This window comes from Magnolia sinica, chromosome 3 (genome assembly GCF_029962835.1).
Source record: "Magnolia sinica isolate HGM2019 chromosome 3, MsV1, whole genome shotgun sequence".
NCBI classification, from domain to species: Eukaryota; Viridiplantae; Streptophyta; class Magnoliopsida; order Magnoliales; family Magnoliaceae; genus Magnolia; species Magnolia sinica.
Genome location: NC_080575.1, coordinates 118,621,113 through 118,645,201, shown reverse-complemented (window position 1 = coordinate 118,645,201; position 24,089 = coordinate 118,621,113). Strand labels below are relative to the sequence as shown.

Sequence of the window (24,089 nt, the reverse complement as noted above, 5' to 3'; positions counted from 1 at the left end):
ACTGGAGGAGCCTAGCGAGGTGAGCTTGGACGAGGAGTTGGAGCTGTCATACTTCCAGCTGATGGAGGGTTCGCCGCCAGCATGAGAGGCGGGATAGGATGGCTGAGCGCTGGGCTCAGTCCCATTCTTTTGGGACGTCATATTCTTTTGTTATTGTGGGTGGGCAGTGCCATGCGCGACCCATTTATATTTTTGACTTGCATTTGTATACGTCAGACCTCTTCATTTCAGCAGACATGTGTGTTCATGTTTCATGTACAGGGGACTCCAAACTGCGCAACTCGAACAGATTGAATGCACACTAATGAATATCTGTTAATAGGACTCTCGGAAACTCGGGAGTCGAGCGAATGCGCGACCCCCGATTTCCAGGGTGTTTCACAAGGGATTTAGAAGCTTAAAGGACCTCCTACCTTTCCTACATAAGAACCTTGCATTCACCACCATAAGAGCAAGATTCCTAGCTAATCACCATTCTTCTCCATATATGCGTTTTGTAAGCTAGGCCCTTATATGTATCCTAACATGTGGATGCATTTGACTTTGGACCTCAGCAAACCCTCCCGCAAGTCCAACACTCCTACGATGATTTTGCAAGCCCTCAGCGACCTATAGGTGCGAATCATTATCCTTAGGTGGCCAAGTACCAGTTTCAGGATAGATTTAATGATTATGGATGTTAAATTGTTGTACATGTATAACTTAGAAGAAAATCTGATTAGAATCCTGTCTGATAAGTCTACCTAACATGCATGTGCTGAAATTTGATGTTTGATTTGTCTCCAACTTGTTTAAACCTAGAAATTTGGCTGTATGTTGTTTGTGCATCTGATTTTCTGCATTCTCCCTTGTTGCATGTATGTTTGTTTTCCCCAACAGTATGTTTGACTTACAAATTCCTTGTCGCTCGGGCAAATCCAACACCGCATGCACACACGACTATTTTTCTGCTACTAGGAGTAGTTGCATTATTTTTATCCTGAATTTTATATTTTGATTAATCACATGTTTGTTTCCATCTGTTCTTGAGTATGAATCTTATCTGTTTAAAATTGTTATTGAATATAGCCCATTCTCTGGGTTGGTTAGGAATCTGTGAATTGCAAGGGCGTCCCCGTTGATTGGGCCGTCCTGTGACTAGTCCGACTGATTTGGTCGGACGCAAACATGCGACGGTAGCGGGACTACATGGGTTGCTTGCACCCGATATCATGCATTGCGTGCTCGCCTGAACGTGGGCTGTCTGGTTCACTGATTGACCAACCATGTTTGTTAATCATGCTTGCTCACGCCTGTTTGGAACCTGGAATACCCCTCGTCCACTGACGCCTATTGACAACAGTTAGAAACTGATCCACAGTCTCATGAGCCGGTCATGGTGGAATGAGACACTATGTCCAAATTGTCGGCTTACGTTGGGGTGACGAGCCTCCCCGTAGTAACCGCGAACGATCCCGCTTCCCAACAATCCCCACGTACTTACAATCGGGGGTGGGGACTCCAACGGGATTCAGGATCGCGAGGTCTTGGTCTCGCACATTGAGGGATCTTGGCTTCGTAAATGGATGAGGGCATTGATATCATCGGGGTATATCAGTTTCCCCAACCTGCTGGATGAACGAAATTAACTAAAAACTCGGCTAATACATTATTCATACATCGCATTAGTTAGGATTTGGCGACTCGGCAGTTGAGGTCGTAATGAGGGAGTGTTGGTCATTTGCGACCGTAAGACAAAGTCGCTTGAGGGAGTGTTGTGGGTGAGGTCATGCATCATACATAACTCATGCATACGCATTAACAAAGACTAGTTAGTAATTTATGAATTTATGTTTTTCATTAAAATCATCATGGAATTGTTACTTGATATAACTTATGGCTAATGACACCCACTGAGTTAGCTACTCACTCCCACTCTAGGACGGTATTTTAAAACACCAATTAGACATGTCATTAGATACAAGTGAGGCGGAGCTTGACGAGCTGAGCGGGATGAGCATGTATGAGGAAGAGGAGCTTCCCTACTTCCACACTTTCAACAGATCCTTTTAATCTGAGTTCGGGCTACCGCGGGGTATGGTTCAGGGCTCTCGTCACTTTGAGTCATGTATGGGTGTGACTAGTTCCCTATTTAAATGATTTTGAATTTGTGGTTTGAATATTTTTATATTTAGTGATACTTTATATTGCTTTATGACTTACTTATGCTTCTTGCTTTGCTAAACTCTCCATTATTTATGAGATCATCCAAATGTAATTAAAATCTAAAGCCCATTAGGGCACCTGTGGCACTTGGAAATTCGGGAGCTGAGTTCCTACACGGCCCCTCAAAATCCGGGGTGTTACAATAAGCTTATCAGCCTAAGGTGGGGTGTCTACACAAACATCATTACTTTGATGGTCCATATTTCGATGGCCTTGCATGCTGCGTCATTCTCCATTAGAACACTTCCACCATCATAGACTTGTAGGAATCGAACCAAGTCTCATCCAGGCATATATGATATAAACATCCTGAATCGAGTATCCAAATATTTGAAAGATGGCTTGTACATGAAGAGACTGAGATGAGATCTCCTTTTGATTAGTTCTTTTCTGCTATGCTAGCCAATTTACCCGTGTTCCTTTTACTTTTGTTTTTTTATGTCATCCTTCATTTTCTGATAGTCTCTCTAAAAGTGCCCATTCATGCCACAAATAAAAGCATATACACTTATCCTTTGATTTTGATCTAGACTTTTTCTTCTCGTCAGATCGAGATTGTTTATGAATCTCCCACGTCCTTGACCCCCTTTTGCAACTAACCCTTCCATTTGATAGTACTCATTACTTGATTTCTTTCTCATTTCATTAGAAACGAGAGCCGCAGTGATCTTTTCCAACTTCATTGTATTATTCCCATACAACAGAGTAGTGACGAGATGTTCGTATAATGTGGAAAGCGATGCTAAAAGTAGCACTGCTTTATCTTTATCTTCGATCGTCACTCCAAGCCTTAACAACTCACCACATACCTTTGTAAGGGAGTTCGTGTACTATAGGAGATCAGATCCTTAATTAATCTGTAGCACGAAAAGTTATTTCTCCATAAACAACTTCTTAGCGATGGAGCTTTGCTATGTATAGGTCTTCTAGTTTCTTTTATGTTTCCAGGGTTGATTCCTCATGCAGAACGTTGTACATGACTTCATCCGATAGACACATATGGATGACGCTCATAGCCTTCTCCTCGATTTCGTTCCAATAATCATCCGACATCTTTTCTGGTTTAGTCTCCAACAACGCCTTGTTGAACCCTTGTTCAACCCTTGTGCTATTAAAATATCATTAACATTTCATTGCTATAAACTAAAATTATTATTTCCATCGAATTTCTATGTATCGAACTTCGACCCTGACATCTTCACTGAAATCCTAAACGCCCTTAAACTCGACCCTCTAATACTACTTTGTTACGATAAATCGGGTTCGGCTTTAACACAACTTTGTCGTAATCTCAAAATCCAATAAATCTGGATTAACCATATATATTATAAATTCGGATCTAATACCACTGTTAATCCATGCGCTTTGCAGAAGCATATTCAACGGAGATAAAACAATCAAATATATTACAAAACAATCAAACAAGCAAACACAAAACGCACCAATTTTACGTGGAATTTTTTTGCGGGAAAAAAAATCACGGCATAAAGCGACGAAGATCTCCACTATAATAATAATTTTTTTAAATTTTTTTTAAAAGCTTTAGAATTTACACCACTCACCAATCACGGCATAAAGCGGCGAAGATCGCCCCTTGTGATGCACACATAGGAAAACTTTTGCCTCTTAAGAAAATTCTTTTCCAAGTTCTTACAAGTTTAAAAAATTCTCTCAGCTTTCAAAATTCTTATCCTTAGAGAGAAAACACTTATAATTATCAAGCCTTAATCATAATTAAGATTAAATACTCGAATTTCCATATAATTGCGTGACTTAATCGAGGTCAGTCAATCGGACTGATGGCACCGTCATTTGAACCAACAAACCCCTATTGGTCGTACCAACAAACCCTTTACGCAATTGAGAAAACCCGCACTTTATGGGTCAGATCAACAATCTCTCAATACGACTAACAAAACTTTGCATCTACTGACAGAACGACATAATCCAAGGCACTCGTACAACAATATTTCACACCAAAAAATACCACAGTAACTCATGTAAGTACACTTGGGGATGTCACTTTCTCTACAATTAAGAAAAAAAACATTACATCAATGAGAGCCACCCAGTCTGCCAAGTACGCTGTGTTTGGCTTGATCCTAAAAGGCAAGCTGATTCAACACTCAAGTATACCACTCCGAAATAATATAAAATTACACCTCAACCTCTAAATTCAGTTGATATACCGCACCTGAGATTGACTACTTGCTTTAGATGAATGGATGGGATGATATACAAAAACCAGGGCGAACCCTCAAAGATGGACATGCCCATCCCAAGTATTTCTTTGGCATGGCTACTTGATTTTTGGACCATCATGATATTTAGGTTCCAAGGTGAACATGATGTAGCTCACCTTGTGGAAGGGGCCAATCTCATGAGAGCTTTACTCTCATGGCTCTCGGCTAGCAAAGCTGATGGTGTCTATGTACCTAGTCAAGCTACGCTAGCACTGTCCATTTCATAACAAGGATCCTCCTATCTGTTGGAATTTGGGTGTCAAGGTCGTCCATCATTTAACATTTTGGACCACTAATTCATGGACCCACTTGTACGGACCTAAAACCTCAACATACTGTACAACCTCTCAGCCACCGGGTGTGGGGATCACTGGTTCACTGATCCAAAAAAGTCGATATGGACCGATACATCAAAAGTTCCTAGGAATGGAAGATTAATCTTAATCCTCCAATTAAGTGGTCCACAAGTAGATACTTAAGAGAGAAAATGCACAAAAGAGACCAACATTAGATAGAACAGATCCTTCCATCTGAGGATTTGTGGCCCATGACCACCCAAAGTCAACAACTTCACATCAACGGTTCGGATCATTGAATCATGTGCCCCCACATGTACAGAAATGATAGCTTACAGCATGTGAACCTGAGAGTTGTACAATTTTTCGTTTGTTCAACCTTTAAATGGTACAGGTAGGCCCACCACTCATCATTAATCTGGTGGTCCTCATCATGAGATGGGCCATCTCTACGATATCTCCAATTAGATGATCCTAGCCACATGATACATATTTGACGGGATGAATATTTGAATGGTTAGGATCTGACAGGGGAGATTTTGGGGTATCAGTAATCCATGACATATCCTACCACAAAAAAAAAAAAAAAAAAAAAGGATTTCAAAACCCAAAATTGGGTCCCACATGCGCAGTTTGTTGGGCCAAATAAAAGCCCTGCTGTATCAAATTTCATTACTTAAGTCTTATCCTATGGAGGTACGTTCTAGTGCCTTCATTCAGGCGAGCATTCTTTCTCGGTGGGTTCTACATTTCGGGGGTTCAAGTTATTTATCCAATTGGGTCTATTGTGGCTGGGTGATGGACCGCAGATATTCTCCATTATGCAATCAAAGCCCTTCAATCGGTGGTCTTTTTTCCACTGCCGATGAACCGTTGGCTACAGATTTCAGAAAGCTATGATTGTCAAGGATAACGATTTGCATCATTGGCCACCTAAAGAAACGGTCTGGATCTTCGGAGGGATGCCCATCTGTACAGGAAGTCCGCCCCTGCAAAATCGCAAGTATACCATATGAGTAAGATGGCCCGACAGACAGAACATACCTGGTTCAACAAATTTCAAACATGCTGTGTGGCTGACTTAGGATAAAAAATAGTAATAATAATAATAATAATAAATAAATAAATCTAATTACACATTTTAACCCACCTAGTACACATTTTAACCCACCTAGTGATTGAAGGGACGGGGATTGCGTCCTACCCCTGCCCCTCTATAGCCCTGAACGGGCAGTTTTGTGGGCGGCCTACTGTGATCTATCGTTTTATCCACACTGTCCATCCTTCCTCTCTGGTCATTTTAAGATCTGTCCAAAAAAATGAGGCAAATCCAAAGCTCAAGTGAGCCACACCAAATAATAAATTAGATTATATTAAATGCACAAAGCATTAAATGTCAGTTACATTAAATGGAAGAGTCATATGTGGTGTGGTACACTTGAGCATTGGATCTGCCTTACTTTTCTGCAAAGACCTTAAAATGATCCGAAAGGAGGGATGGACGGCGTGGATAAACCGTTAGATCACGGTGGGCCCGTCCACAGAACTGCGTGTTCGTGGCTCAAGACGACGCAATCCACATCCTGATTGAAGTAGCTTATTTAAAGAGTGTAGAACGTCTAAGGTGGTGCAGCCGTGCAAAAGTGAGCAGCCGCTCTCACCGTATTAAACGCGTTTTTTTTTTTTCCCGTACCATTGACTCTGACTGCATAACCACGGCACAAGTGTAACCAATCCAGACCGTTCATCCTGTGGCCCCGCCATTGCTCAAAACGCACACCAGATGGAAACATTTTAACTGCTGATTGTGCTGAGTATTGGAGACTGGTGGATGGATGGGAGTCAATCACGGATGCAGACATCGCTCTCAAGTCACCTCGATCGGATGACCACATCCATTAATCCAACAACAAGATTCCTATTCTTGCATCCCATCTTCCTGGCCCTTCTTTTAACGGTTGTGATCATTCAATCAGGGTGGTCTTGGCTCATGTACGATCCACATTGTACTATACTTCCTAGTTAGGTGCGAACTATGATCCTTGGGTCCTTAGTTTTTACAACCGGGGCCATGGTTTGGTGATACATTACATGATAATGTGATTAATTGAAAGCCACGGTTTGGTGATCCGCATTTTCTGATGAGATGGCCCAAAAATATTTCCACAAGAAGGGAAATACAAAGTTGGTCCACATCAACTGAAGAAAGATAAGAGATTCGATGGCTAGGATTTTCCAATACGAGAGATTTCAAGGGTGTGGTCCATCCATGTTGGCCCAATCGATCGATGGTTTGGATTATTAAACCATTCCCCTGGCTTTTCCAAACTAAAAGCGGGAGGATATATCATGCATATCAGGTTGAGCCACTGAGCCAGGAGGAATCGGCCCTTTCTTGTAGTCCGCGGACTACTGAATTGAATTCCTAGTCCACCATTTGGGCTATACGGAGGGACACCAAAGTGACAAATCTGATTATTGGAAATTTCTCAGCAGTAAAAATTCCTTAACTCGTGAGATTTAAAAAATCTCAGCATCTATTGATCATAGTGATAACTTGGCAATCTTTACAAAATCTCGGTGATATTCGTCACACTGACAGACTGGGAACCGATCAACAGGTGGGTCTCACCCCAAATGGGCCACGGGCAAAGTATGAGTTGCCACAAATGATCCTGGCTAATCAAACTGGGAATGGTTAATGGTTTGCATTGAAGCCCAGTTCACGAATGGCTAGGATCATCTTTATAGAACTAAGAACCGTCCACAGTCTAACCAAGGTGAGCCTACCTTTTGAAGTCCGATGGCTACCCATGCTCTGACAAGGAAGGTATGCGTGGTTGACTGGTGCAAGTGGATGTGCTCCGCGCCAGTAATGATGTTAGGGATGAGAACGAAGGTAATACGTGGCTGTAATCCATTTATGGTCATGATTGGCACACTTCAGCATAGCATAAGCATGATGCCAGCATCTTCTTTTTAAGTGGGCCATGCTGTATTTCCCACTCCAGTCCATTGGATTCTAAGGAGGATTAATTCATTAACTGTGCTTTGACTAAATTGAATGGAAATTCGACAAAGTTTCCATGGAAAAATCTTTAAAAAGAGAAAAGAAAAGGACATAAATATCTTTGATTTCTTTACTTTGAATCACGCATGCTCCTTTTTTTAAATACGGCTTTTACTTGTCAGCCAATGGAATTCGTAGGAGATGATTTGAGACTTAAATCTTCCTCACGTTCCTTGCCCAAGTGTATGACTCATCTGAATAACCGTACATACACGGGGTATACACAAGGTGAGTCAGGCATTAAGACTATCATACAAAGGCTGTTTGAGTGGAAGTAAATGAAGATAAATGGGAGAAATTGAGAGTAAACAGAGGTTAATGGTTTTGGAGGTACATTGGTATGTGAGTAAATGCATGAAAATGAAATGAAACGAGATTAAATAGCTTATAAATAAAATTCTCTTTTACAAGAAAGATTTGAAAATACATAAGATGAAATACCTTTTTGGCTCTCTTAGAGAGTCGCTTGAGTAAACAAAGGTGTCACTATGTATATGCTCATTGTATATGTAGCATGTTGATAATACTCCGGAACAATCCAATTGTTAACTACATCATTAAAATAAAATGATCTAAATCGTCCAAAGGTTCACCATATAGATGGATGGTTAAAAGACATTAGTAAGTTATTTGTTTATGAACATTATGCTTGTAGCTCACCTAAAGTTTGAAAATTCCTTGTTTTTTGTTAAAGTATATATTTTAATAGACTTATTATAGTTGTTGATGTAGACATTTGAGTGTCCTCCTTAGACTACATGAGACCTGCAAAATAAGATGAAGACGGAAACCCTGGCTACTACAGGAGACTCTCCGATGCCAAAGTTAGACATGCAAACTAGGTCTAGTAGAACATATGGTTTTGGATGCGTAGAGTTGTGTATATATTTTATTATTAGAGATGCTCATATTTATAGTTGAAAGGGGGTGGTAGCATAGAGGGCAATCTCCCTATTTAGTAGGAGCATGTTGTAGAGGATATCGTATTCCGAGCATATCGTGGATATCTTTCGAAATCTTCGGCTAAAATCTTGAATAAATGCGTGTTGCAATTATCTCCCATGATACTCGTCTGAAATCTTAGGTAGATATCTTTGATAAGATCTGAATAGTTGGAATCAGTAGAAACATATAATAGGAGGCTGAGGTCGATAGTCCGAGGTGACTTACATAGTCGTTCCGAAGGGTAATTTGTTGACCTGGATTCTCTAGTGAGTCGTAATCGAGTTTTCCCTTGATATTGAGTATATTGTTGACATTCTTACTTGCCCTTGAGAGTTGTGTCTGAGCATTGAGATTGAGCTCATTTCATTAGTAGAATATAAACGGAATTGGTGATGACCATCTTCTTCATCTTACGGTACGGGACATGGTTTCCCTGAATGTAGCAGCTCAGAGTCTAACCTCGTGCAGGGTCGTACCTCAGGGGCCCTTACAAAGAGATGTTATGAGCAGTAGCTCGGAAATGGATGAGACTGTGGAATAGCTCGACATCTGATGGAAGTGTAGATATTTCATCTTCTAATGGTCGAGCTTGAGGAATAGGCTGTTTCTCCAACAGTGGATTGTTGTTTTATGGTCATTGAGGACTTCCTTGGTTGTGACTGGTGTCGGCTGATCACATGACAAGTACAAATGTCCAATCTAACCTCTCTTCCTAAACCAGTCCAGTTTTACCCATAATAATAATCATTCTATTAAAAATTATATATGTACACAAATTTGAAATATTAAAACTAATTTGAGATATCATTTATATATATTCCCGTGAATATATCCAAAAACTCCCATGCATTCTAATTCATCTCATTTACTCACATCTAAATAGAATATTTGGATTTCAAATTCATTTCATTTACATCCATTCAAGCACAACCGAAACAAGTCATTTACTCCCAATTCATTTTCTTCCTATTTACAAGCTTCCAATTGAGCCAAAGCTAGGTTGATGGTAGCACAATATCATGCATCAACACAATTTCCAACACATGCCATCTCCACACTCTACATAAAGAATAAAGTCCCTTACTCTTAATATGTAAGAATATATAATGCACTGAAAACAAATAAACTAATTATTCCGGTGGGTGACGTAAATGAATTGTGTTAGTATTACAATTTTATCACCCTCAAACCAAAACAGGAATTAATAGTTAATCATGTATAACAACCATGCATGAATGAGCCTTATATTCCACAAGTAATGGGCTACATTCGTCTAAAAGTGCCAGTTACCATCCTATCCACATGCGCCCCGTGCGTGTTCAGAATGCCATGTTGGCAAGAAAAAATGCGGTGCCCCAAGACGCACGAAATCTACTCTGGACCTGACACTGCTGTCTTCTTCTTTATTTTTCCACGAACGGTTGACCCAATCGTCTCGTCTTTGGAAGGCTAAGCAAGTAAACACGACCCAAATTCTCAGTGCACCGTCCGAAGGTTAGTGCGCACATATCTCCAATGTCGGTCGTAGCATGTGGAGCTCCAAAGCAATTTCAAATTGTGATTTTGAAGATTCCACTTTGAAATGCATGTTGGGATTCCTGCCTAACGTATCGTGATTCGTGAGAAGGGCAGATGTTAGAGGACCGACATTCACAAACGCCGCGACCAGGATTATCCACATCAAACAAATCTGGTTGGCGCAAAATTCCAATGATGACCAACGAGTCCACGGAGCCGTTGATTTGTGTACACGTAGACATTAGTGCTGACCGACGGTAGCCCCAGAGTGCACGGTCCGCAATTATTCAGGAACTTAACAATCTCAATTATCTAGGTTGTGGCTAGATATGTTAATCAAATGGTCAAAGTCTCTCCATCCATCAAGCAAAAGTTGTAGGCCTTGTTGCATTGGGCTGGGCCCCACAGAAATTTGGTAGACCCTAGCATGTGCCTAGTTTTGCTGCTAGAATGTTGATTGAAAAGGGCATTTGAAGATAAAAGCCAGTGGCTACACCTGACTATGTAAATTGGAAGTGGTTCGGCTGCTGTACCACACACCACCGATGTGGCTGATGTGTTGACGTCACTAAGTTCTGTGGTTCCTATCATGAGGTATGTGTTATATCCAAACTGTCCATACATTTGGAGAGATCTTCGTACGTCTTGATCCGAAAAATAAGACAGATGCAAAGATCAAGTGGACCACACTGAAAAAAGCAGTAGGGGATTGAACGTCTACCATTGAAACCCTTTTGGGGTCACTGAAGTTTTGGATCAATATGATTTCTTTTTCCTCTTCACTCAGATCTTTGTGACCTTATGAACAGATTGGATGGAAAATAAATGCTATAGTGGGCCTATGAAGGTTTTAACAGTGAGAATCATTGTCCGGTGTGGTCGACTTGAGGTTTTTATATGACTCATTTTTGGTATCATGAACTAAAATGATCTCAAAAAAATGGATGAACGGTGTGGATATAATAAATACATCATTGTGGGGTCCATCTAACCTTGATCTCCTTTGAACCGTTCGTACGACTTGGAGCTCGAGGATCGTCAGCCCTAGTCTTCTCACGACACATACCCACATCAGCCAGGTCGGTGGTGTGTGGTACACCAGCCAATCCGCTTCCGTAACTATTTAGGGGCCTTGCAAGTCATGGCTGGACACACAGACACAAGTCATGTGGCCCACCATGTTAGCCCATCACTGCAGCATTGCATGGGTCCCACAGCAGGATGAAGGGTCACCTGCATTACAGCTCATATGATGAGAAAGAGACATCTCACCCAAGGCCGAAAATTTTGCCGGAGAGGATGCAGTAAACATTGAGGGAAATAAAGAGATTTGATATAAGAAAAATAACAGATTTTAATTTTATTTATTTATTTATTTTATTTTTATTTTTAAATTGACATATTTGCTACCTTTACCCACCAGTGGGTGGAACCCTTGGTTGGAATTTGTGAGTGGTTTAGATCTCTCTGGTGTATTGTTTCCATGTGTGACGCACAAAAACCGGGTTAATCCAGTAAGTAGTTAGTCCCTAGCATTGAAAACACGGACTGCTAATGCATTGACACAATTTTCACATGTACACATGAAAATTGGTGATTTTCATGTCCTCTGATCATAATGGAGGGGCCAAATATTTCAATGGATCGGATTTCATGTACACATGAAAGATTGGTTGTACGTGCAAGTTGGATGGTAACTTTACTGTACATTAAGGTGTATTTGATCACCGCTCAATAAATAATGCATGTATGGAATCTCCTTCGCAAGGGTCAAGCATGCGGAGTTTCTTTCACGGATTCATTTTAAAAAAAGAAAAGAAAAGTGCTTTTAATATTCCATAGAAGTTCAAGTGCTTCACGGCAGCCTTTCAAAGAACAGAATCCTACCTTTACACACACTCCATGTTAGCCGAACAGAATCCTAACTAACAGTCATATGTTTGAACAGGAATGTCACCATGTGCAATCCTCCTAGCGTGAACGTTACTAGAAATGGGCCATTGTCTACAATGCCCTCTAACCATTGTTTGCAAGCCCTTCATTGGATGCTTTGGATGGACCAGTTAATTCATGTGATTTTTATATGTAGACAATCCAAGGTAGGAAGCATCAGGTGGACGTTCCAGATCGATCAAGTAGGTCCCACATGCATGCGTGTCCTATTATGATCCAACAGTTGCATGGGTATGGACCATTCCTAACACCTACCCGGCTGAGATCCTAGGGGCCTGTTTGGATAAGAAATTTTCCGATATGGTAACAATTCTCCTCTGTTTGGATTTGCGCATCGGGTCCCAACTACCTACATTTTTAACCCACGGACCATATGGTTATCATTATCTAACCAAATTGTCTCTTCAAAACCATACATAATCCAAGGTCAGGTCCACCGAATGGATGACCAAGATCAACGGTTGAATAAATGTCTTGGACGTCGATTTATCACATCGTTATGATTTTTCAAGGTACCCTATTGAAGAATGGGTTGGACCAGATGACCGTCCGAATCAGTAGTATGAACTGCCCGGTAGACTATTTGTGCGGGAAGGTTTCCATGCGCGCAGAACGCTGGAGCACTTCCCACAAGCGTGTGAGACAGCCTGTCTTGATACGCGTGCTAAGATGGCAAACGTGTGCAGGATCTCGACCATCCATCTGGTGAGCCCACTATCCAGGTGCCCTGCTTTATATCCACGTGATGGGTGGACTGGCCTGATTTTTGAGCCTTGGCACTGGCACAATGGCCCGGATGCTACTGGGTCTGCATCCGCTGTTGGGCCAACACGAGATTGCATTTTGGTAAATTTTCCTTAACCCGTTGAACGGTAGATGATCGCTCGAGAGGGCCTCCCATAAACCACAAAATTATTCAACAAAAGACAGCTAAAGCAAAAGATCAAGAGACTCAAAACGGAAAATCACCTAAAATCTTCACAATTTGGACCATGATCTCACAAATCGACCCAAGAACGGAGTTTGCACAAATGTCTTTTAAGTATGTTTGGGAACCAAATTGTAATTCCTCCAAATTGCAAGTAGGTCACTTTCAAATGAGACCGGAGAAAAATATAGCAGCCATAGTTTTAAAACACAAAAATTCGATTGGACTCGAACTCTAGTTGAATTGAGTTGACTTAAAAACTCGGACCACTTTCTCTAAAATGATATATAAATGTTGTCGAGTTGAGCTGAGTCAGAGTTGAGTGTTAAGTTTTGCATTGTTTTTCGAGTTGATTAGGGGTATTCTTGAGTTTTAACCTAGCCATGACCAGATTGAGTTTTCCTGAATCTTGATAAAATCTGGTGCGATCAAGTCAACTCGGGCGAGTTAAGTTATTTTTAAAACATATTATGGCCTAGTGGACTACTGAAACACCATTAATCTGCATCACTTCTAATTAAACTCAAATCTCCACAATTCAATTCATTCTGCTTGAAACTTCGTGCAGTTATCTCATAGTTTCTCCACATCAGAACAAGGTTCAAAATATCAGAACGCATTGTAAGAATTGGGATAGATGCATCAGGTGATGCAACACAAATGGGGAAAGTTGCAATATGTGTGCCACTGAGAATGAGTTTTAATGCATTTTTCTCCTGATAGGTTGTTGAAAGCATACCAATGGCTGGATTTGAGCTTATGATTGTGGCCCACCCAGGTGTCCAACAAGTCTAAAATTTCAACACAAAGTCCGGGTTAAACAATAATTTGAAAGTGTAAATTTTGATAATTTTGCAATGTTAGCTTTTACATCTTAGCCGCCGCATTTTTATATTTTATTCCGCGCACCACAGCAATGATTTGGGACAATATGTTTGGTTCAAATCAAATCAAATTGTAAAGGAGACTGAGAAACGTACCAATTAGATGGGACTTGGTCCAACTGAATGTAGAAAATAAGACTGGTAGCTGTGATATGGTTGTGGCATTAAGTTGTCAATGGTCTCTGCAATAGACAGTGATGTCAATGTGGGTTGGGTAGGCCCGACAGGTACCCAATACCCACCGACATGGATCAGGTATGAGTGTAGCTATAGGGGTACCATGCAGGTTTTTTTTTTTTTTTTTTTTGTGGGCCCAGCGTGATGTACATGCGCCATCCCACTCGTCCATCAGAACATTTCAGTCTCATTCAAAACTTAGGTGGGCCACATGAAAGAAAACAATCGGGGGACACCCACTCTTCGTGAAAATGGGGTCTGTCGTGTGGCCCGCCTAAGCCATGGATCAGACTGAATTTTGAGGTGCCTTTGATGGTTGGAATTAGACGTGGGCACGAGACAACCCGATCCGGCTAACTCGACTCATCCGACTCTGTCTGATCCGGCTAACTCGACTCATCCGACTCGGTCCGATCCGACTTGACCCAAACCAAATGGGTGAGTCGATCTGAACCAAGTAAGTTCGCCCGATCTGAACTTAAACCGAGTTGAGTTCGAGTTACCCAGTAACTCGATCCGGTTAGACTCGACTCAATTCGAAACCTAACTTGACTCGAAACTCGATCTAGTTAGATTAGACTCGATTCGAAACCCTACTTGACTCGACTCTCTAACCCTACCTCAAACCGATCCCAACCTCTCTCTTTCCCTCCCCCTCTTCCAAGCCCGGCAACCACCCACCACCCTCCTTCTCCTCCTCCTCCTCCTCCTCTCCACTCCCTCCCTCCTCCTCTTCCTCTTCCTCTTCCAAGCCAGGCAACCACCCACTATCACCCTCCTCCTCCTCATCTCTCTCCTCTTCACTCCCTCCCTCCCTCCCTCAATCCGACTTGGTGCCAACTCGACCCGACTGGGTACTTCTGATTGGATCGGACTCAGTCCGAATCAATCTAGGCTAGACCGAAGTCGGATCAAGTCAGGCATGCTGGACATGGTAATGAGTTCGGGTCAGGCCTATTTCAAAACCGGATTAAGTCGAGTCAACCCTAACTCAATCCAACTCAACTCGATGCCCAACTGTAGTTGGAATCAGCTTCGCACATGCATCATGTTGGCCCCATGTGAAATGATTTCAGTGTTCTTCTTTGGGTGAAACGTTTGCATTGAATCATTTTTCTCTCTCTCATGTGTGTCATGGTTACATATGTTCTTGATATTATAAATATGACTGATACTCCAATTAATTCAGAATTACCAATTTAATAATAATGATTAGCAATTTTTCATTCACACAACTATAGAAGTGATTTTGTTTCTCATACAATATTTTACAACACTTTGCATATGGGCTTTCATAGTGTGTGTAGCGTTTATGCCATCCAATTCATAGAACTAGTTGCAGTAGTAAGATAGTGGGAAGCCCCTCTCTAATGGATATTGTTTTCGAGTTTTTTAAATTTAAAATATCATGAACATGATATATATATATATATATATATATATATATATATATATTAATGTTTTTCTTTAAGAAAGGTTCATAATATTTCATTCACTGATGTAAATGTAACCTTTTAAGTTAATTATTAGGTTGTTTTAATAGTAAATGGGTTTCCGCTCCATTACTGGCTGCTCAATATCATAGGTGTGCATGCGCATTTCAGGCCTGACATGGTACAGATACAGATCATGTGCATAGTACCAATTGGCGACTATGGGATACCCTTACACCTAACCTGAACCCAGTTCATTGCCATCCCTTTCATGCAAGTCCAATTTTTAAATAGGCTGGGCCTGACTAATTCAAATTCCAGGCCAAAATCTGCTTTTGGCCGGCTGACAGCCCTAATGATGGAAGGGCATAGGGGGTTCCTCATCGGGTGGCTCCACTGGGAGTATGCCATGGCCCAAAAATAATACTGCCGTGTCACTAAAAATGGATGGTTAGTGAAAGATTAGAAAAATTGTCAATGTCAAACTTATATTGCAGCCCATTGATGAATTGACTAGCCTTGCTGGGGTGGTAGACTCTCAAGAGTTTCAACTCCCGGTCAAGGGTTCGAGTACCCATTGGTGGTGAAATTCCACCAGCGTGACTGTGTGGGGTGTGTATGTGTGTGTGTGTTAAAAATAAATAAAATAAAAAAATAAAAATAAATAATTGACTAGCCTGATTTTTGGGCCAACACATGTTTCTCAGCCTGGTGAGTGGCTGTGAGTTCACATGCGTGGCCAACACTTTTTTTTTTTTTTGAATTTTTTTTCCCCAAGAAATCTGCTGTTGCGTACCCAAAGTCTTCTCACATCCGAATTTTGTGACATTTATGTGGTTCAAGGTAAGGAATAAGGGAGCCAATGGGTCAGGTTGCGTCCATTTAGATTGAGCCCGAGCCCAAACCCAACCCATTGTAATAAACGGGCCAAAATTTTTGCCCGACCCAACAGATAGATGAGACGCCAAAACCAAACGGGCCACATGATAGTGGGTTTGGTGTATAACCCATCTGTTGCTTAATTCATCCCGTGAGTCTCAAACCAATGATTTCAGGTGGCATCCGAACGTGCCACAAAACCACAGTCTGGAATTGAAACGAACGTTTTGTCTCCAAGCCCCAGTTTTGACACTCAAGCCAGCAGGACCCAACGTAGTTCTACGAATGGAACATGGGATCAATATCATACATATATGAGTTCATACACGTGCCTCTACTAATCTTTCAGTTCTTTTTTGAGGGTTTGGGTCTGATCATCTAGCTCAATCCACTAATAACTTGACTGGGCGGGTTAGGTCGGATGGGGTTCAAGTTTCTAACCTGATCCTAAATGGGCCTATTTTTTTAACCAGAGCCGAACCCACTATACATTTACCTTGGCTCGATCCAGCATCAACAGCAGGTCGAGCCAGGTGACTTGTGGGCTGATCCCACTCTCTTATCTTTGGTCAAACTTCCACTTTTAGCAATCTTCATTGGCAAATGGTCTCCGGCCTGTAAGTCGTAATATGTCAATCCATAAGGACCACCCCATCGATGGTCCAGTTCTCGAAGTTCGAGCTATTAGACATTTCTAACCGTCCAGAAATGGGTTATGATGGATCATATAGTTATGAGCTTCCAACTGACGCCAATGTTCGGGTTCCCGCTTAATAAAACTGCCTACTTATTTGGGTGGTCCAGATCCAGCGCCATGTGGGCCAGATTTAAAAGTCGATGAGCCGTGCCCCTGTCTAGCAAGTGGCAAGTCCCAGACCCATGAGCTGGACAATTTTATTTGAATCACTTGAATGAAATTTCTAAGCGTCTGCGTATCATCCATCATACTCTGCCAGAGTATCTAAGTTCTCTTCAAACCCCGCTGTCTACAATCTCGAGTACTGCAACCTTCGTCTCCTTACAAGGAAGTATTCACGTCCAGTGTTCTCCCTCTTTAACTAAAGATGCTTTTGTTCCGAACCCTTCATCTCCATCGTTCGTTCTCAAGAAAAAACCCTGCACGTATCTTCTCAATTTCCAATCCTAGCCGTTCTTCTCCTCATTACTTTTCATCAGCAATCCTTCAAGAGATCCCCACATACGAAAGAATCCCAGCCATCCAAGACACTGAAACTCCTCCAAACACGAAGAAGAAGAAGCCTCTCGATCTCTTCTTCAGAGAAGCCGTCGGGTTGCTAGAAAAGGTCGAAGAAGGCGAAACTTCCGACGATGATGAGAGGGCGAAAAAGCTGCGGGATTTGGAAAGAGAATTAAAGAATCTGAGACCGAATGCTACGGAAACGCAGAAGAAAGACGGAGTCGGGACTGTCGGAGCGACCCTCAACCGCCTCTATTCTCTGTTTGCGGAGCCTCCAAGTTCAGGTGAGAAATTGGAAGGCGGCGTTTCGTGCCCGAAAGAACTCTCGCCGGAGATGGTTTCGTTCGTGGGCCGTTTGAACGAGGAAGGATACTTGATCAATGGGAATTTCGTGAAGGACGGACGGCTGGATCTCAGTTGCCTCTCCAACAGTTATTCATGTGACTACTTGAAGTTTGCGGCAGAGAGGTTTGGTCAGGACCATCAGGAGTCAGCAAGGTAACTGGCTTTTTTGCTTAGTTTCTTCCATCGATTTTTTTTTCTTTTTCTTTTTCAAATTGATTAGTTTCTTCCATCGATTCTTCAACTTGAATTTTTCCTTTTTTGTGATTTGGTGTATTTATGTTACAATGATAGATAGATTATTAGCATTCACGCAGGCTTCTGTTTTCCGCCTTTTTTTCCTTTTCCCCAATCTCCATATTGTTTCAACTATGGGCTGAAGATTTTGCTGACGTCGATTTGAGCTGACAAGCATTCCCAGCACCCTTGAAATCGGAATGTATCTGAAATGAAAATGTGTGGAAGCAGCAATTAGGGCTTGCTTGCTTGCATACATGATTCGATTGTTAACTCCAATTCCGAATTACATAAGAAACCACTGATGAATAAAGGATCACCCACAGGAAGTCGGAAAAAGGTCAGCACCACCATGAAGATCACACATGATTCGATTGTTTACTCCAATCCCTTGTTATGTAACCGCTGATGAATAAGTAATACCTATAGCCAGTCGGAAAAAGTTGGTCCCCACCATGAAGATCACACATGATTTGATTGTTAACTCCAATACTGAGTTGCATAAGAAACCACTGATGAATAAGGATCCCCGACAGCCAGTCGGAGAAGGTCGGCTCCACTATGAAGATCACCCGGCACAAGAATCAGACAGGCTCAATAATCAGGCAGGCAATCCTGTATCGAAACAAGGGACAGTTTAAATTATACCCTGTGAATGGGCTGGTTCAATGTACTTGTGTCACCTGCCTAAAGAATGGACAGGCCTGATTTTCACGTGAGGTGATCTTCATGGTGGAGTCCACTTTTTTATGGATATCCTACACCCATAACATGTTGGCATGTGAGCCGGGTTGTTAAGCTAACCAATAATTGGTGGTAGTTTATTGGTACTCTTGATGGATGCATACTTAGGATGAAGTAGACGAACATTGCAAGAGAGAGATAAGTAGGAAAGCCATAAGAAATGAGGGCACCTAGAACCACTTGCAAATATTGCTGAGATTTTGAAGATCTCCAGATGTTTCCGCAAAAAATTAACCGAGGCTGCATTTATTCGCACCAAATATCATGAAATTTCATTATTAATCAGTCTAATTTGATGGAAATTATCATTATATTTTATGAAATTTGGTTGCAACCAAACACACCCTAAATAATATTATCACAACAGTTTCTGATCTGGTGATTCAAAATCTCAGCAGTTTTTATGTTTCTGTGATTTTATCACAAAATGGTCACAATCTTAATGCAAAAATCTCATGTTATTGAGTTAAACTCTTTTTTCTCATTATATGCATATATATTAAAAAATTTAGAGTGAGTTGTTAATTTATAATAGATATTTTAAATTTCTTACTTACAGTGACATTTTCCTGATGATGTCCCAAGAAAAACCTAAAAATTGAATTTTTCCCGAGAAATTTCTGAACCAGGAAACTGCTGAGAATGAGATCTGTTTCTATGCCTAGAACTGCATTGATATGGAGTTATAGATGGTTAAATAACCAGAGCTAGTTGATTGTACCATAAATTACTACCAAAACTGTACAAATTGAAGGGAGGTCATCGGATTTCTTGATCTCAATTTCAAGGGGCTTTTATTAAAGATTGCCAAATATTGGATGGATTGATGGTGGTAAATGAATACATCGAATCCTGGAAAATTAAAAATCTGGAAATGCTGGCATTTTATGTAAGATTGACATGGAGAAAGCAGATGATCTTGTTGATTGGTAGTTTCTCTTTTACTCTCTTTGGAGAATGGGGTTTGGGCAAGGTGGGTTGGTTGGATGAGGGAGTGTATGGACAGCTTCTTTCAGCCCTTGTGAATGGATAATCAACTAGCTACTTCAGGGGTCAGAGAGGCTTAAGATAGGAGGATCTATTATCCGCATTCATTTTCTCCATAGGGGGACAGATCTTGGGTTTATTAAAGGATTCTTGATTGGCAATCTAGTGTGGAGGTGTCACGTCTCTAATTTTGCCAATGGGTCTTTGATATTTTGTAATGGTTTGAAGGATCAAGTAAGAAATCTCTCACATTGCATGTTCTTCAAGGTTTCAAGTGAACTAGATACAGTCAGTTTCAAATGAAAGTTATGATAATTGCATTACTTTCTTGTTGTCAAGGTTGCTTGGTCTCCCAGTGCACACATATTCAATAGCAGCATGAGTATGCCAAATATCATATTTCTCATGATGTGCGCATAGACGATAAAGTAATTGAAACTCTACTTGAGTTGAATCCGTGGTAGTTGGTACCGAGATCAAGGTGTTCCATATCTGTTACGATTTGGCTGTAAAGGCCGATACGTATAGGTAACGGCCGTGACCGTTATGCGATTGGGTTGGGGGGGTGGGGTGGTGATGGAATGATTTTTTATTTTATTTTTTTGGACCATATCGGCCATTACAGGGGCTGTAATGGCCGTTATGGGGCATAACTACCATAACGGTCAAAAAATGACCACTTTTTCTCAATGTAAATACATTATTTTTTTCTTATTTTTTCACTATTCCAAAAACTTTCCTACATCATTCTAGAGCAGATTTTGACCACTCGTGCTATAAATGTTAGAATTAAAATAGTAGATTGAAGCGATTTGGGCGAATAGAAGCTCCGATGGCCATTTTTTCAAAAAGAAAAAAAAAGGGTAGTCCATGCAATTTTTTTATTTTATTTATTTATTTATTTATTTTTTCCGATTTCTAATTCTAATGCTTAATTGTGGTGTGTAAACGTTAGAGACACATAACCACATTCATAAATTCACCAAATAGCCAACTACAATACTCTCACCAAAGAGTGTACTGTTATGCTACCATAAACATGTTTTAAAAAAATGAATACAAATTTGGAATATTTACATTATTCTATATTTTCTAGATATTTTTTCAGAAATTTTCGAGCAATTTTTTTTTTCCAACCATTATGAGGGTCGTAATGGTCATTACACCCTCATATCCGCCGTTATGACCGGTCATTACACCCTCATATCCGCCGTTATGACCGATACTTGTATCGGTAACGGTGGTGACCGTTACGGCCACTATTACTGATACAGAATACCTTGACTGAGATGAATATTTGTTTTGGATCCTACTATCTGTAGGATGGGGGAGCCTTGCATATTCGACAGTAAGGTGCCCGAAAGTTGCTTATGAGGTCACATTGTAGCTATTTAATGCAAACCTCAATGATTTCACATGAACGGTCCACAGGATTGTCCAGTATCTTATATCTCACTGGGACGAAGTGTACTGAACTCCTGATGGCATTCAATTCTCCAATATAACTTGCCACCTGTTCAAACTCATACTAGACTGATTGCTGAGGAAGTGTTTGGTAGTACCCACGGCGGCACAGCCACAATATGAATTTTGACTGAAAGCGTGGGCATTGTGATATTGTTTTCTAGTAACCATGCATTTGGAAGCACCCACAATCAAACTTGTCACCTGGTCAAACTTCAAACTCATACTGGAGGGGGTGCTTAGGAAGTGTTTGGGTGCCAAAACATTAATGTGTTGGTGTGGTGATACTGTTTTGAAGTAACTGTGCATTTGGAGCAGCATTGGAAACAAAATATCTTTGGGTGGATTATTGCTTCGCTTCTCTGCCTTCAAAATGTATATTGTGTTCATTGCCAGCAGGTACCAAAACCACAAAATATTATTTTGGTGAAAAAGCATCACGCTTCCGCCTTTGTTGCTGTACTTCCAAATAACCCTTAATACTTGTAAATTCACTATGGGCTAGGGTGTTTCTCTTGCTCTTCACTCTTGATATATTTTGGGAACGTTCTAGCTATGATGAGATCTTGGTCTGTCTGGTAGCAACCTAAACATCCATTATTTGTCTGGCCACTTGAACCATCCACGTAAGTGCCTGGAGATACTATAGGCTAGAATCCTCAAGGTAATTGTTGTAGAACAGGTTATTACCACTGGATACAAGATTGTTATCTTCAGAACACATAGGGTTACCATTTGCCTTCCAACTATTTATGATAACAGTACAAGCTTTCAGTTCTTATGTAACTTTGCTACTTCAGTTTGGTGACATTGAGGCTTTGGTCTGGTTAGTGACTCTTGAGTGTCATTAACTGTTTTTATCCAGTGACTCACTTGGGCTTTGGTCTGATTGGTGAGTTTGAAGGTCATTGATCATATGGCTAGAGAAAAAGAAGTGCCGTGCTTTCAACATGGTTTTGCATGGACATACTTGTCGTCACTCTTGCTCCTGACAAATTGGATCTCCATCTCAAATTGGACAGCCAACCAATTCCATTTTAATTTTGGCCATGCCTTGTGTTTTTTATTCTTGATCAGAATCAGTAGACCAATAGATTCATACAATCATTTACATTGTGAAGATGTAAAATGGTTGCAGTTTTGAAGTTTTTTGTGCTCTGTAGCAGTCTGAGCATTTGTTTTGTTTTCAAGTTCACCTAATCCAGCTTTCTAATAATTCTTGCTTCTGTTACTGCAGCCATTAAGTTCTTTCTTTTGCAGGCAGTTGTCAGGCAGTGACTTGAAAGAGGTCACTCTTTTTGGTTGCCCATCCACCGAAAGAAGAACTGTTTTTGCGGCTAAAAGTTTACGTTCTTTTTTCTGCATTCGGGAAGATATTGTAAGTAAATCTTCAAGTGTCTAATTTCTTTCATAGATAAAATAAATTAATGAAGTCTCTATTTACTTTCCCCTTTCCATCTTTTGATTATTCTTTCATTTCTCATGCATTCAGGTTTGCCAACCTTGCAAATTGAAAAGCTTGTGCAAATTTGCAAACCAGAGAGTAAAGAAAAGGTGGAACCTGGATTTAAAAGATGCATTGAGGGTACTTGCCGTATATGGCTTGGAGTCGTTGCCCCAGCAGTTGATAGTATCTGATGACATAAAGGTTTCCGTCAGCAAATTGCTGAAGGCGGCAGTTAAACTCGGCAAATAGCTGTGCAGTCTTGACAGTTTTCGGGTATGCTCTTCCAAATGCATCCATTCTCATATACTGCACCCTTTAGGCAGATGTGCTTTTGTTTGGTGAAACTAAACGATTTTATGGCAGCACTGATAGGGAGCAAAAGGGTGATATGATAGATAGTGCTGTTGGCTTTCCCATTGTAGGAGCACTCATCATGCCAACTGTACTACTGTTGCAAGGATGCAACAGGAGATTCCAGCTTATGGGGTCCCTTGTCATGACAGTAGAAGGGAGGGCTTCCCAAAATATACTTGAGAGAGATGGGTTTCAAGGCTCAAGAGGAAGTGATGATGATACATTGCCTTGCCTTCAATCTGTGATTCTTCTCTCATGCTGGTAATGGAAATTTCCTTCTGTTCTAGGAAATCCTTATATTTATTACTAGAATCTTGGTTAAATGTAGAAATGGGCTGTGCCTATATAGATTTTGAAGAGTTTTGGGATTATCATAATCAGAAAGTGGCGACAGTGTGCTTAACCTTAGGCTATAGTCTCGCTGTGACTTCCATTAGTTTCTTCTAAGAAACTCTTTATCTATTTTCTGCCCTATCGAGCATTATTATCAAGCACATATCAGTTAAAAGTATCAGTGCAACTCTTACTTTACATTAATACAACTGTTTTTCATGACATGATTTAAATGTTCTTTTTAATTACCTTCCGTGGCATTCACATCGAGGGTCTTGACCCCAAATTGCGGACGTGGTACACTCAAATTGGCTTGGAAAGAAGTGTAACTGTAATCTGAGGGCTACTTCATTACGAATTCTCAGAAATATCACTATCCTTTGTCATTTCGTCTTCATTTCGTCTTTGACTAAACTGAATGTTCATGATTCAATTCACTCATCAATCCAAAC

The 24,089-nt window shown here is 40.8% G+C and overlaps 1 protein-coding gene across 3 annotated transcripts; it reads left to right on the top strand.

Annotated features, from left to right (window-relative positions):
• Positions 1–17,483: 17,483 nt before the first annotated feature.
• Positions 17,484–23,776, top strand: LOC131240945 (uncharacterized). Of its 3 annotated transcripts, none has more exons than XM_058239503.1 (4): positions 17,484–18,227; positions 22,764–22,881; positions 22,996–23,223; positions 23,323–23,776. In XM_058239503.1, exons 1-3 carry the CDS (start codon positions 17,596–17,598, stop codon positions 23,197–23,199), a joined length of 954 nt encoding a protein of 317 aa, XP_058095486.1. In that variant the 5' UTR covers positions 17,484–17,595; the 3' UTR covers positions 23,200–23,223; positions 23,323–23,776. The 3 variants fall into 3 exon arrangements, with proteins under 3 accessions (XP_058095486.1, XP_058095487.1, XP_058095485.1); XM_058239504.1 differs by having other exon boundaries at positions 23,314–23,776; XM_058239502.1 differs by having other exon boundaries at positions 17,485–18,227; positions 22,996–23,776.
• Positions 23,777–24,089: the final 313 nt, after the last annotated feature.